The following is a 15423-nucleotide window of genomic DNA, read 5'->3' on the forward strand; positions in this document are numbered from 1 at the left end:
ATTATTCCTGTTATTTTAGCTTACTTTAATCTTCCATCAAAATACGCGGGAGTTCCAAGAACAATCGTTTTAATGAAGAAAGGCTGGTTCGTGTGGTTCTCCTCGTAGCCACCAACAATGCTGAAACCCCAGCTCCCTAAATTGCTCCGCCGCAGAACTACGTCATGGCAGCTATGTAGGCAGCTGTGGAATGGAAGCACCGGATAGCAAGAGAAAAAGCCGTGTATATACCACATATAGATATTTTTACAGTAGGCACAACACCTGCTGTCTCATCATTACCACCATGCTAAGCGTGGAAGAGAAGATGAGGGATGACTAGATTTCTGTTCCCAAACAGAGTAATTTTGCAATATTCAAACCGATTACCAAAAAACTCCACAATCTTGCGACAGAAAAGCATTTTAAAAGAAATAATGCAGTGCTAGAATAATTACTTAAACACAGTTAACTCTGTAAATTGACAGTAATAGAATGGCATTTTAGGGATTTCGCAGGTGACAAGGATGTGGGTGGAAAAGAGATACCCGATGTGTTCAGTTTGCAAGTCAAAAATGCAATGTGTTTTTCTTCCATCCCCAGCCAGTTTAGGCTTTTTCTACTTTTAAGTAAAAATCTAAAAATCCATGCATCATCTTCTCTACCTCTGAACTGATGCATCACCAGTAATGAAAACAAACGATTAACCATTTTATTATACAGAATGTAAATAATCCAGATCATGCTTCACTAACTGTACTGGTATATGTTATCTTCCCCAGTGAAAATTAATTCTTGCCAATGAAGTAGAGAATAATTTAAAAAAAACCCAAAAAACCAAACCCAAAAACATAGAAATTAACTTTTGGGTAAAAAAAGATGCTAAGTTCTTTACTGATGTACAACACTCCTTTAAAGAATAGCAGCACAATGCATAGCGTAACTTTAGGAGCCATGCATGGGCATCTGTAGTATATAAGCAATAAACCACTGCAAAAGCATGGAAAGCAAGTACATTTACCAAAAATGAGAGCTGTTTATTGAGAATAGGTAATTCCTTAATACTTGAACAGAAGAGAAATTAATTGATAATAAAACTCAGAAAACAAAATGAAAAAGTGTGAAATCTTTGGACAGCCAATGCATGGTTCTGTTACCTTCAACTGCAATTCTGCTACCAATACGCCTGGTTCTTCTTGTGGTTTTATGCTTATACTACACACCTGAGAGTGGGACCTCTGTGAGAGGGAGATGAATTAACCTGCATGCCCTGACCGAAGTTAGTAACACTATTCTGTGTAGTGGGAGCTCTTCTTCATAGCGAGCAATGCCAGAATGAGCTTATAGCTGTAGCCACAAGAGAGTGAAAACCAGAAGAGTAAAAATTAAACACAGTGACATCCAGCAGACTGCAGTTTAGTCAAGGGGAGGGAACTCACTGCAAATCTTGACGAGTTTTTGCATTTGGCAGAGATAGTAGTGGGTTCTTGAAAAAAATACATGGGGATTTGTAACTACGGGCTCATACATGTGCAAGACACCTGTGTCGAGAGTCTGTGAGAATGGCAAGTCTGATCCAATATTCTAAAGTTGTGTATTTGGCCTCATAAATTTAGGTAACATTAGCAGAGACACATGTGGGTAAATACTTTGTGTTTTTATTAATAACCTCTCTGGTTTTAGATATTCTACAGGAAGTTACCATACTGTTAAGCAATAGAAAAGATGACTTGTGTTCAATGAGAAGAACCCACATGGGTAGTTACTGTGGTTTGTGAGGGGATAAACCAAGTGTATTCATCTTCCAGTTTCCTAAGGAAACATTGCTCCTGTTCACAGTCTGCTTCGTAAGCACACTGCCAACCGAGTATAGCTGAGGTGGTTGGTCAGGCAGATATAAGGGCAGATGTGCTGTAACTAATAAGGTCTGCTTTTGTATCTCTCTCAGATTTAGCTTAAAACAGGTAACTAATTACTTTATCAATTAACTCCGTACCTTGGAAGTCCCAGCCACATGACCCAGGACGGTGACCAACTGGCATCGTATTCATTTTCACTGATGGTGCTCAATTGTTCTTCATTAGCCTGGGGCTGTTCTTCTACAATCTGGACTTCCAGGGCTTTCAGGGCGACTACCGAAGAGGCAGCACTAGCTTTCAGCATGGCCACTGCCTCGCTGTGACTTAGGTTAGTCAAATCAATGCCGTTGATGTTCAGCAGCACATCACCTGTTGAAAGGCGCAAGTGAGAACACATCAGTCTGTCAGAGTCGATCCTACCAACAGCACCTCTCTTGCCAGGGCTTCATTTAATACTGTATTTTTTGGAGCTGAGACAGTCTGAACTAACAACCTGGGAATGTGAATAGCTCTGAAGCCTTATACCGGCAGTTTGAAACATTAATGTATTGAACTATTAAGCTGGATCAGTATAATTTATTTCCACATAACACATGCTGTGGCTTCAATGGTATATCGCCCTGAAAATCTGAGACAAAAATTACCTAAGCACCTCCATCTCGACTGCAACTGCCAGTGCAGATGCCACTAGGTAATTGTTTCCAGTGGTGTAGCTTAGGTCCACCCTAGCTTTAAAAGGGAAGGAAGAATGTTGGAAGGAACAATATAGGCACCACAAAGTAACCAAGTCTTGCAGGTAAGTGAGGGTCCATAGGGTGTTTCAGGTCTTCTGCTTTTTCTCACTTGTTATTCAGGAGAACAAAATGGAATTCAAAAACTACTGGAAAGGTTGGTACAAAAACCAGTCCATTAGAAGAAAGAAAGAGCATCTCTACAAAGATAATCTGGAAAGAGTCAAAGCCACTAAAAAAATTGCCACATTTTTATTTTATTTCAGAATATTTTTAAAAAGCCTCAGGATGAAAACAAGAATGTTATTTACTGTCCAAGCAATGACAGTCTCCTCTTTCACACAATGTCTCACTTACCGATGAAAGCCAGAAAAAAACAAAGCAAAAGTGCGATCACCTGGGTCACATTTGGAACAAGACTCATTTTTCAAAAGCTTTTTCCTCTCAGGGAAACCTAAAGTTGAGGTGCAGCTTAACTTGAAATCACTTTTGTTGCTGCTGTGGCTACTTTAAGGTTACACAATGAAAGAGCAATTGCGATTCTTCCATCAAGTGTGTTTTTCATAGTAGTACAGAAAAAGAAAGCATACCCGTTGGTATGTGGGTGTAAATCTCCCTCTCTCAGAGGCATATAAAGATGCTCCCACACTGTTCTTTTAAAATTTGCAATCTGTGAAGTTTTTTTCTTATTTTTCTTTCCTAAAGCAATCTGTAATTCTGTGAACTCTGAATCGCAGAGATCCCATAAGCAGTCTTTGTTTCACATACAGCACAATATGTTTTAATCATCAAATGCTTTGCTATCGATCAGGCAGGATTGCCTTCACCTACACCGAGTCTAATCTCCACCGCCTGGTTCTCATCTGCAAAGCCGAGGAACACGGATGGCTGCTGTAGCACCCCTGAAGATCGGCAAACCCAAGCTGTCCCAGAGGATAAGAAAGCATTCAGGAACCAGGGTCAGCACTGATAGAGGTTTGGGGGTAAACTTAGCATGGGCGAGCTGTGGCTGCCATCAGAGCATCTCTGCTGCTCAGCTATTACACTGAGGAGCGGAGATTCCTCGGACAGAGATGGGGCCCAGCCCACCACACTACACACAAAAAAAGGACGCGTGCACTACAGTACAAAGCATTGCACCAGACCCTCAGCTCAGGGGATTACCGTCAGCTTTAAAGAATTTAACCTGACATTTCCCTGTCTTATCCGCTTCCCCTGCTATCGTTCTCTAAACATCCCTTTCCTAGAAAAGGTGGAAGTGTGATACTAAATACTGTATTTCCATTATTGAAACATGACAAAAAGCATCCATCAGCACTTCCTTACATCTGTTAAAAGACTTTTTGACACCACCTGAGAACATACTCATCAAACAGCAATCAGGGGCCACCCGTGCCACCAGGAAAGCCAAGCCCCACCTCGTTTAATCCTGCCGTCTCTTGCCAAACACCCGTGAGGCTGTACACTTGTCACGAAGATGGGCAGTTCGCCACTTTTGCTGCCTCTGCCTCCTGCCACTGTCATTCCCAGAGATTCATGTGGCTCTTTTTTCACAGTAATGTGCTTTTCTTGGCATGTAACACACTGGGAGAGATCCTGTTTGACAAGGATAAATAACATCGTTAAAACTTAAAAAAAACACAACAAACCACAACTAAATACACCCCAAAGCTATACTTTGGCACTTTAACAGAACAGTTTAAAAGAACTAAGTAGTGCAAATCAGCTTCGGCTGGATTTGCTCCAGGTTAGGAAAAAAACCCAAAACAAAACCAAAAAAAAGCCACTCATGTAGACACTTAAATATAAACAGAAAGTTTATAAAGGCCCATCTTGAAAATCTCACTCCAGTTTTTCTTAGCATCCTGCACTGGAATAGGCTAAATTCTAGGACTGCACTACAAAACCATATGGTCAAAAGAGTGGACACAAATGAGAAACAAATCTTTTGATGTCTTGGTGAACATCAGCATTACCTCATCTGTCAGTAGAACATGGCCCAGAACTACAAAGAAGCTCCTAAGAAATTAAAACACATGTGCGTTCATGCTGACAAAGAGAGACCATTTAAAGCCCTTATATGTCATGTTTTGTTTCGCAGCTGGTATATAGAATCTAGAGCACAATCTAAGGCCAATCAATGCTATAGGCTGGTAATGGGTGCCTTGTGCAGACTCCCTAATGATTACAACGAAGACCCAAACCTGAAGCAAGAAGACATCCTGTATTTCATTTTCTAACACCTGAATTATAAAGTTTAGCCCGTATTTAGTTTTGCCCCATCAAAAGGATCTAAACCTGAATCAAAGTATATTCTACTTGCTGAAGCTCTTCCTCTTCAAGATATTTAGTGATACATTCAAACCACTGCACATATACCTGTACTAGCATCTTAAATCAACAGAATATTTGCAAGGAACCCAAAATAACAGAACAAATAACCCGGGAGATTCTTCCAACTACAAATACTTAATTCATTCCCCTGCCTTCTCTTGGAAAATGGCAACACTACTTTCTTCGACTTCCAACGCCACATGCTCCTTCTGACTCACTCTGCTCCTCGTATATACGTGTTAATCACATATGTAGCTACACGTATACATACCGTAGCTTATAAAAACAGCTCCTTCTTAAGTCTTCAGGCTTTAGAACTAACTGCCTGGTGCCATGCAATTATATAAACATTTCTTAAGCCACAAGACTTCTAAGCCAATGGTAGGTTAATGAGGGAGCGGCAAAGATAAATGGTATGAAACATGGGAAATGTCCACTTGCGGTTACACGGGACTTCCCACTTTGAAAGAGCCCACAGGTGGTATTGATATGTGAGGGAAATCGGCTCAGCCAACAGATCAGCTTTGGAACTGCGATATGAACACAACCGACGCTGGCAGATGGAAAGTGGGCTCAAGCTCTGATCTAGATGAGCTCTCATCATTGTGTTGATATGGCCTAACGTTGTGGCAAGTACTAACAGCCACTAACTGTATTCAGGAGCCTCATCTTTGTCCCTCAGGAGGAAAACAAGCTTCCTAGAGCCTCACTTGTTCTTTTCTGAAATTACCCAAACTTTTAGAAGAAAATACTATCAACACACGTAATCCTTCCAACAGAAGTACGACGTTAAACAGTGATGCCAACAGAGTAGACAGGAGGAAAGGTGGCTTGGTTGACATGGTCAACGTGACAATTATTTCACAAAACCAACTTCTCAACAGTCAGAAGTCTTATTTTTCTAACTATAAGAACATCTCAAGCAGAGGCTTTATTTCTGCATGTCTTCTGGATAATTTGACACTAGCTTCATGGAAGTCTCTTCATTCTGCCTTTCTCTCCCAGCTTGACCCTACAGAACTCAGCAGTCTGGCAGCCAGCACTGCTGGCTCATGGAGGAGATGACACATCCCTCCAGCTTTATATGCTGGATGGTGTGCACCACATCTCCTGTCCTTGCTAGTTGCAGCCAGCACAGCAGCAACAAAAAATAACGTTCCTGAATGACAGCTCTCCCATGCAGCAGTAACACTTGAGCCACTGTCTTAGACAAGGTCTAACAGCTACAGCTGTATGAGCTCAGAGAACTTCCTTCTTCCACTGCAGTCAGCAAATCCAAAACATATTGAAAAGCTGTTGCATATCTTTTGTTCCCACTCCAGACATGATACAGGACTCGAGTACCTGGAAGTAGTCTTTAAAAAAAAAAAAAAAAGAAGGAAAAAAAGAAGATATAACCCCTTCTTCCAATCTTGCCTTGCTACACACTTAGACCGTCACAAGACTAAAACTGTATTTATACCTTTTAGAAAGAGAAACACCAACCTTATGTGAGTTGGGTCTGCTGTGAAACAGCTGCTGGGACTGGTGTTGGTGTGAGTTGCTGTTGTGAGTCCCCGTGTCTCGGATAATACTGACTGTCTGTGACTTCAGGGGTCTAGAGATGATCAAATTCACTCTCTCCCCACTAGCCTGCCGAATATATAAAACAAAGTAATGAAGTTCATAGGATACTGATTATTAGCAGAGGGGGAGGAAAACGTATGATGAAATATGAAACAAGATGACAGCAGAATTTGTTTTCCAGTTCCTGGGGGTGCCACAAACTTCTTAGACTGCACAGTCCCTTACTTGCTTCTTGCTGCAGTTCCCCTCAGAATGGAGGGGATATTATCACTCCTGCTTTTCTCCTGGTGTTACCTCTGTATCAGCTGGAAATCCTTTGCCAAAAGGACTGTTTCTCACTTGGAGTTACGAAGCTTCAAACATTAAAAATCACCCAATTCCATTTGCACCCCCTGTATATTTCTGCAACACATAGCAATAAAAGAAAGAAATGCCACATGATGGCTCCAGGGTCTGCAGATTTTGGTCAAAAGCTCCGAACGCCTCTGGTATTTCCCAAAGAGACTTCCCATAAAAATGGTATATATGAGCAGACCACCAAATTTTGGAGTTTGAGAAGTATCAGGGAACTCGGATACCAGATGTTAAATGAAACATCAACTCTTTCTATTGCTGCAAAAATACACCTCAATAGATAAAAGTTACCCAGGGTAAAATTCTGACCACTTCACTGTATCCAAAAACTGGGAAGCTGAAATTACAATTCCCAAGATCATTGTTATTTTCCTTTAACTGCCATAGAAGCTCTTAAAATGATAGCGGAAACAAATATTTACTACTCATTTGTATCGCAGCTCTCTATGTGGTCCTGGGTTAAGCAAAGACGACTGCGTTAGACTGCAAGCACCTACTACTGGTCTATTCCAACTTTCCTAAAAAAAGAGCAATTTTCACCAACATCCAGTCAGCAAACTGCAGCTGTTTCCTTACAGACTGGGAGAAAGGCATGGAATAAAGGTTTTCCCGTGGGAACAGGGAAGGGTCATATGTCAGACTGCATCAAGCTTTGGGTAATATTTGTGTCCAGAGCAGAGCCAGTCATTTGGAATAGCCCTTTCTTGAACACTCAGAAGACGAGTTGTACTGCACCGGACTCACGGAAGACCTATTTTTTTCTTCCCAACTGCTACCTGTTGCCTCTACAAAGTCTGACAAATCACTTTCCTGTTTTAACCCCAATTCCATGCACAGGCAAATCAATACAAAACAAAGCCCGCTGTTGTAGAGCTTACTGAGAGATTAAAACTACACTACATACATAAATATAATAATAATCCTCTTTTTTTTTTCTGCTAAGCAATAGGTTACATGGTACTCTCCCTGCTCACATGAGCAGTCTTCTAACCTTTGGGCTGTATGCCAGGGAAGATTAATGCACTTTTCACTTCTGAGGAGGTGAAGTTCATCTGCTAGGTGCCAAAGCAAAACTTGTTCTGCACTACTATTTCCAGAACATAAATCACAGAGAATTGCATCGCTGCAGGCTTTTAGGTGTTACACAAGCTGTTCTGTCCGGGACAGACTCTACCCCAGCCTTCGCCCAAGAAATAAAGCTGAGCTAAGGACTCAGGTAGGGAATGCAAATTACCTGTATAACCTGAGCAGCAAGCTCAGGTGTCCCGTGCTTCAAGTCATGTCCATTGATTGCAAGCACGCGGTCGTTGCTGCAGAGCCTGCCATCTTGAGCGGCCAACCCCCCTTCCAAAAGGTCGAGAATGAAAACTCCTGGCTCGTCTGTTCTGCGTACAAGTTTAATGCCAAGCTGCTCGCTGGAGTCGCGTTTATGCAGCGTCACTTGAAAGCTGTCTTCCCGCAAGGAGCTGGTGGTGTCCGCGTGGTTGTGTGTGCGGCTGCCGAATCGCCTCTCCCTCAGCACGGTGAGGTGCAGCACGGAGCAAGGCTGGGAAAGCACAGCTCGAGCGTGGTTGTGAGACACGTTGCTTATGTCAAAGCTATTGACCTGCAAAACAACAGCAGAAAAACCAAAAAAACCCAGAATGATATTTTCACGTGTTTAATTGTTCCTGGTTATGGAAATAAAGTTCTTTCCAAACTAAATTCAGAGGTCACTGCAAAACCAGCCTTGGAGCGACCTACGTATCTGACCCTACCAGGCTGCTTCTCTCGTCCTTCCATCCTCTCCTGCAAACCCACTTCAGCTGCTCAATCTACAAACCTGTTTTTAACTTGGAAAAGACCCTTAAGATCATCAAGTCCAACCATTAACCTAACATTGCCAAGTCCACCACCAAACCATGTCCCTAAGCCCCACATCTACACGTCTTTGGCACACCTCCAGGGATGGTGACTCAACCACTTCCCTGGGCAGCCTTTTCCGATGCTTGACAACCCTTTTGGTGAAGAAATTTTTCCTAATATCCAACCTAAACCTCCCCTGGCGCAACTTGAGGCCTTTTCCCACAAAGGTGACAACATCCCTCTAACAGTGAATACCCTCTGTCATCATAGTCCAAGGGTTTTGTTCTCCTGGTCTCCTATGCTTTTCTTCCTTAGATCTTTACATTGTTCTCCAGGACAAGAACTTTGTGTGTACTTTCAGTGTCAAGCCCAGCATCACTTAAAACTATAAAATAATAGCTATAAAAAGAATACATCCAAATCTCTGAAGAAAGCTTATATCTAACAATATGCAGTATTTCCATGATGTGAAAAATTAAAAAAACCCTTGAAATCCAGAATAATGAAATTTGTTCATTAAGACAGTAGAAAAAGGTGGTTGTACTAGTTCTCAAGTCTTAGCATGAACTTAAGAGATTTTCCACCAACTTCAACTAGGTCAGAGTTTCAGACTTATAAACTGTTTCACTCAAAATTCAGTTGTAAATGAAAAACAAGATATTTCCTCCCTATAAACAAGAACTGTGTTTATTATGTTGCCCACTGATACAAAGATCAGTAGTCTTCAGTCATTTCTTGCACTATAAAGTTAAGATAAAAACTGACAGTGCAATGAGATTTGGCAGAAAACAGGAGCACCCCAAAAACCAGTACAAAAGCTGTATTTGCTTTGTTCTGTAAGAAGGGGTTCAAAGTTAGCACTAAAACTTCATCCTTAGCACATACTATTGTGCCCTGATGGAGGAACCCCTGCCCCGTCATTTCAGCAGATGGAAACTAACACCAAATGGACTACACTGACCTGCCTTACCCAAGCCTTTTAATGGTCCCCATTGCAACCTAAGTAAGTAAAAATACAAACTTGCAGCTTCCCACCATCTAATAGCAATATTAACACTTAAAAAAAAATAGGAAGAGAAAGGACCCAGAAATCTATGTACGTCAGCTGCCACATTTACGTCACACATCTGAGTTGAGGGGCTCCGAGAGGTCAATGCCAAACAATTTGGCCGTGGTGGTTTCAGCAAGGCAAAGGGGTAGCCGTAACCCAGCGGTACCGACCCTTTGCAAGAGGCTGCCGCTCCAGCAGCAAAGCAGGAGGTAGCCCTCCCTGAGCCACTCCATCCTCCAGCCCGATGGCCAGTACAAAGCCGCCGCTCCCGGCAGCACCGCAAGCTCAGACACCGAACCACGGCCATGTCCTGGTCTGCTACTGCCCCGAGACAGCCTGTAACCTTGGGCAGAGGGAAAGGAGGCACAGCTAGGAGAAATAACATTTAGAGCTGCCACCAGCAAAACCCACTAGGGCTCATCCGTCAGAGCTCTTAAATTAAATCTGGTTTTATTTTTAGCTGTCACTAGCTAAAGTAAATACATAAAATATGGAAGCATTCAAAGGGCACAGAAGAATATATGCAATAAATTGTAATTCTTCTTTCTACAAGGCAGTTCACAATTTCAGAATAAAACTGCCTTAGCGTTTCTTGGGAAAAAAGATTCTCTTTAGGATATGTTTTACATGAATTACAGCCACAGTCCAGCACAAAAAAGGGACAATTTGTAGAGCACTTTGGAAATGTTAGGCACCTATCTATACCTTGCAGACAACATGCACTTTTATATAGCTGTTACTAAATGTTGTTCCCTTAGATCTTGAAAGGGTAATACTTCTTGTTTGACTGGGCAAGAAAATGCTGAGTTTCACCTCGCAGTCCTTTCTGGCTTTCTTTTAGTCCTTTACTGCTCATAAAAGCCTTTGAAGACATCTTCAGAAATATCCAACTGGAGTGTGCACGCTGAGCTGCATCTAACTCTGCCCTTAATTACAGCTGGCAGAGACCGAGCCTGGGCATTTTAATACAACAGCTCAGCATCTGCACACATAAATTCAAAGCAATAAAGATATTGTATCTTCCAAAGAGTTTGGCTTTTACCTCCTGTACCTCTCCCTCAGCGTGACAGAAGGACTCTGATGGACACCCCCAGCATCTGACAGCCCCAGTGCCAGCACTTTGATAGGAAGACCCACTGCAGCTTATAAATCTTATTTATAGCCAATTTATTGCCACTTACGGCTTTGAAAACTGTAATTGACACCTGCCCAAACAGCAAGGATTTCCAAAGCTTCACTGGAGCTCAAGCTCCCTATTCTGGCGATCAAGGAGAGCCCTTGAGTACTGAAATAAATTAGGCAGCATTCAATCAGTGTCTGCAACTGCTTGTTAAAAAGGCAACATTTTGGAAACCTCTTGGGTTACTTTTTCGGCCAGCCACTATGCTAACACTCCAGGAGAGGAAAAAGGCACATTTCTCCAAAGGGACTTCAGTTTCTGAAGTGCAAACTGATTTCATTCCAAGGGTAACTACAGTATTTAAGCTACTTCTATCAGCTTGATTTCAAAAAAGTGAAATGAAAAAGGCTGATACTAATTTTGGACTGATCTTAGGCTATCAGATCAAAAGCAAACGTTACTGAAGTCATTTTGAAATGATGGTAGTGTATTTGTTTCAAGTGGAATGATTAAAAACAGAAAAAAGCTGGAGGACTGTCTTGATTATGTAGAACTCTGTTAGTGCCATTCTTAAGAGTCCTGTAAACAACCCCTTTCCCCAATATAAAATAAAAACTCCAAAATTAATAGAATCTGATCTTTTTACACTGTCTGTGGCTAATTACTTAAAACCGTAACAAAAACACACACTCTATCATAACCAACTTAAATTTTAATTTTTTTTTTTTTTTACTTTTTTGGAAAAGTATTTAGAGCACCTTGCTTCAAATCATGCCAGTGAAGAGTATCACTGACTCTTTTACACATACTGAAAGATGCAAGTCAACTGCCTAGGCTATTAGAAGGTAACAATGAAGCCAGATTAAAATAACAGTTTAGATTAAGTCAGTCTCACAATCCACAAAATGCTTTTTACATAGGACAAATTATGCCAACTTGTTAGCCAGAAGTAACCTTGGGTTCCTTCGGAAAGCATGCATAAAGTTGAAATAAAGACCAAGTCCCACAATATTTAAAACCAGAAAAATAAACTCATATTTTAAACACTGATAAGAGATGCTAAGGAGGAAAAACAATTCCAGGGACTGGTCCGACAAACAACATAAAGCACAATAGCCAAAAATGCTAGAACAACAGGCTCTTCTCTGAATATTAATTTGCCTTTCAACTGATAATTGCAAAGCTAACATTTACACAACAGTCTGACAAGGAAAATCTCTCATCTCATTTAACAGGCAGCTCTGCAAGGAGTGAATGGAAAGCAAGCAGATGGAATATGTAATTAGGTTCCATACTTGAAGTATTTGGTCTCCAGCAAGAAGTCTTCCATCTCTGGCAATGATCCCATCTCGATAAACCTCTTGAATGACAATGTTGATCAAAGGCGTTTCATTGCCACCCACTATGCTAATTCCTAATTCGATATAAGGGTTGGACCGATGAATTTCAATAGTAGTGATCTCTCCTTCAGGCAAGGTAGGTGGCTGTTGATTTGCTGCCAATTATTTTTAAAAAGAAAGATGATTAATATCCTTTATACCTCATTCACTTTCAATAAAGCAAATCACTAAAGGACAATGTAGACAGGCCACATAACAACGGTTTAACAACAAACTAAAAAAGTGCAATTGGATTAGTTCCACTACTTGTTGGAACACGTAGCTCGTTAGAAAAAGCTCTCTAACGACTTAGTAGCATCCATGCTTCCTGAAATGGGGTCATTTGGATTGGAAAAGGATATTCTGAACCCTTTGGATCCTGTCCTTTATAATAAATTTCATACACTTTATTTCCAATTGGGTCACTTGTGTATTCACATTTGGTGACGATGATAAAAATGTGGTTTAGGGGTTACCCCACGGCGCATGACTTGGTCACGCCTCTTCGTCAGCTGGTCTCACAACTGCACTAGGAGCTGCTCTTGAGTTACCAGGTCAAGAGAAGGAGCCCATTTCTGAAGCAAACATGGAGACAACCAAAGAGGAAAAAGGGGGATGCTAAAGGATGGCAAATACAGAGGAGAAGGAAGGGGACAGCACCACCTTCCTCTGCGGTAAGGCTCAGCGCTTCCTCTCTAAAATCCCAGATGCTAGAGATGTTACTGCTCGTTCGGTGCAGATAGATGCAGGAGTTACTCAGCTGCCTTTTCGCTCGAGCAGGATAGCACTCCGTGTGTGGGAAGGCTGCTGATCCGGGCGGGGGGAAAGGGGGAAGAGGGGAAAAGAAATCTCAACTTAGAAAACAACTTTTGTAATTTTACAGAAAATATACTCCTTCCGACTCGCTGCGAGGCCAGTGCTACTAATAGATTAACATGAACTACTGCACCATGATACTATAAATGACGATACAGCACCAGGATATCTGGCACACACTCTGAGATATTCCCTTCCTTCCTAACTGTGACCTTATCCCAGTTGTATACAACCAAAACCCACTAATATTTCTCCAGGAATTGCAAAAGAGCAGAGCAGAAGATGAAGATGCACATTCACGGTTGGTAAGAGACAAGCTCTGACACCACAAATGTTTCCACATCTGATAAAAGAGACTTGAGGAGATAAGTGATGACATACTGTCTGCTACCGTGTTCTCCTCAAAAGGCGGATTGTCGATGCCGGATTCGTCTGTCCACGCGGGAAGGGCGGGCGAGGTGAAGCTCTGCTCGGCTGGCACTATTCCCTGATCTGTGTCTGGAGAGAAACTGCTAGGCTGCTCCGTCCCACCGGGACCGCTCTCGCCCTCTGCTTCTGCTTGCAGCTTGCTCGTTTTCCTTCTCTCCAGAGCAACCCTTCGATGAGAAGCCCCAGGACACCTGTGAAGACAACGTTTATGCTTCAAGCCTGCAGCAATGTTTGTAGCACAAAATGCCCGAGTACTCCATCAAATGAAATCAGTCTTCTTCAAGGCCACAGCTTTAAATTAATCATAAAAAAAATACTAAACACATTGGATTTTAAGGCCAAAATATGTTTTAGTGGATAGAAACCCAAAACAATACTGCTGTCTTCACAAAACTTCTACTACGTAGTTTTTTGGCCATGAACTAAATGTGCTGTAACACCTTCTGATTGTGGACTTACTCTGTTATGTACGCCCCAGTTTCTGGAAGATAACCTTGCTGAAAAGATTAAACAGGACTGGCATAAAATGCCACAGAAGAGAAGCCCCATTCAAAGACACATTTGGAGACCCACTAAAGCAATCTCCTTTCACCTTAGTAAGCAAAGAGAAGGAAGCATCATATTTTCTTGGGGTCATTCGGGTGAGGAAAGAGATGAAAATTTTATCTATATTGCAATCTAAGTGTTAAAATACTGAAAAAAAAAAATGCTTGTCTAGGAGTTTATATGAAAAGTTTAGCAAAAGTAACAGCTCTGCTCATCATTTCCTCTTGAATCAGTAGAAGGTGTTTCATCCTCCTCCTGTCTCCCCTTTTTTCTTCCTGACTTCACACAGGAGGTGCAATTTTTTGCTTTCCCTCATGTAACAATGCTCCATTAGCATTTGGTGCTTTTCACTATAAACTCATTTTTATGAGTTCCCATTATTCTTAATACAATCATTTTTTTGCTGATGTTCAAAATCCTACAATAGTTTATTGCAAAGAAGGGCTGCAATGTTGCAAATTCACGGAAAGCCTTCATTTATCGAACGGTCTTACATTTACGTGTAGATAACTGGATGTGGACATTAATATTACATCTGCTTGTGTGACAGTTTTGCCAGTGTCTGATATGTCACTTCTTACAGTGTTTGATGTCCTTCCTACAATTCCCACTCCTGGAGCTGCTGACCACCGAAAAGATGCTCGTACTGTAGCAGCGTCAGAGAAAAGAAACCGTGTTCTTGAAAGGACTCCTTGTTTGGGAACTTGACAGATTGTTATAACAAAAGAAGAAATTATTTATTTTTGCAACAGCAGAAATGTGTTCAGAGTAAAAGACAGCAGAAGTCTAACAGTGTCCTAACTTGTTAAACCAGAATGTTTTGAGACTCACAATTCTGTTCTGATATTCTGTGAAGGGGATTTGATAATTATATGGTCAGACTGTTTCAGCATGAGGGATTTTGAAGAAATGTTAACAAAGTTATTCAGCTCCGAAGAATGTTGATAAAGACACCTGTACAGCTTTTGTGACCCCCAGCAGCATTATACATACATAAAGTGATAAATATATCTATCAATCATTATAAACATATTAAAGTCAGGATATACATGTTTAGAAGAATAGCATAAGGTAACCCAAATGTGCTGTGAAATATGCATAAAGACATAAATTAGAGACAGTTCACATTATGAAACGACACATTTAAGAAATCATTTCTTGGGGATTTCAATTGCTTGGTCTTCAAAGTTAAGAAAGTGCAAGCACGAAAGATGAAAATGACTTGAAAGGTTTTGCTTTGTGAGGTTTTGCTTGTCTCTAATTTTAATGATGGGACACAACCCTACTTTTCTTCATTTTGCGCAGGTAATATTTACTACATAAAATCACTGGCACAGTGCGACTGATCAGCTAAGAAATCTGGCCAGTCTCAATTTATTCTGGTGGTCAGAGAGACAGTTACAGGTGAAACTCA

The 15423-nt window shown here is 41.3% G+C and overlaps 1 protein-coding gene across 1 annotated transcript in view; it reads right to left on the reverse strand.

Annotated features, from left to right (window-relative positions):
- Positions 1-20: 20 nt before the first annotated feature.
- LNX2 (ligand of numb-protein X 2) overlaps positions 21-15423 on the reverse strand; it is a 22428-nt gene continuing 7025 nt past the window's right edge. Inside the window, exons 2-8 of the mRNA XM_009575451.1 lie at positions 13416-13658; positions 12135-12334; positions 8058-8429; positions 6389-6535; positions 3988-4165; positions 1976-2207; positions 21-183 (exon numbers count right to left, since the gene is read on the reverse strand). Of these exons, the coding sequence (XP_009573746.1) occupies positions 21-183; positions 1976-2207; positions 3988-4165; positions 6389-6535; positions 8058-8429; positions 12135-12334; positions 13416-13658 (1535 nt within the window). The remainder of the gene's footprint in view (positions 184-1975; positions 2208-3987; positions 4166-6388; positions 6536-8057; positions 8430-12134; positions 12335-13415; positions 13659-15423) is intronic.

The sequence above is a fragment of the Fulmarus glacialis genome, unplaced genomic scaffold (genome assembly GCF_000690835.1).
Source record: "Fulmarus glacialis isolate BGI_N327 unplaced genomic scaffold, ASM69083v1 scaffold42533, whole genome shotgun sequence".
Taxonomy (NCBI): Eukaryota; Metazoa; Chordata; class Aves; order Procellariiformes; family Procellariidae; genus Fulmarus; species Fulmarus glacialis.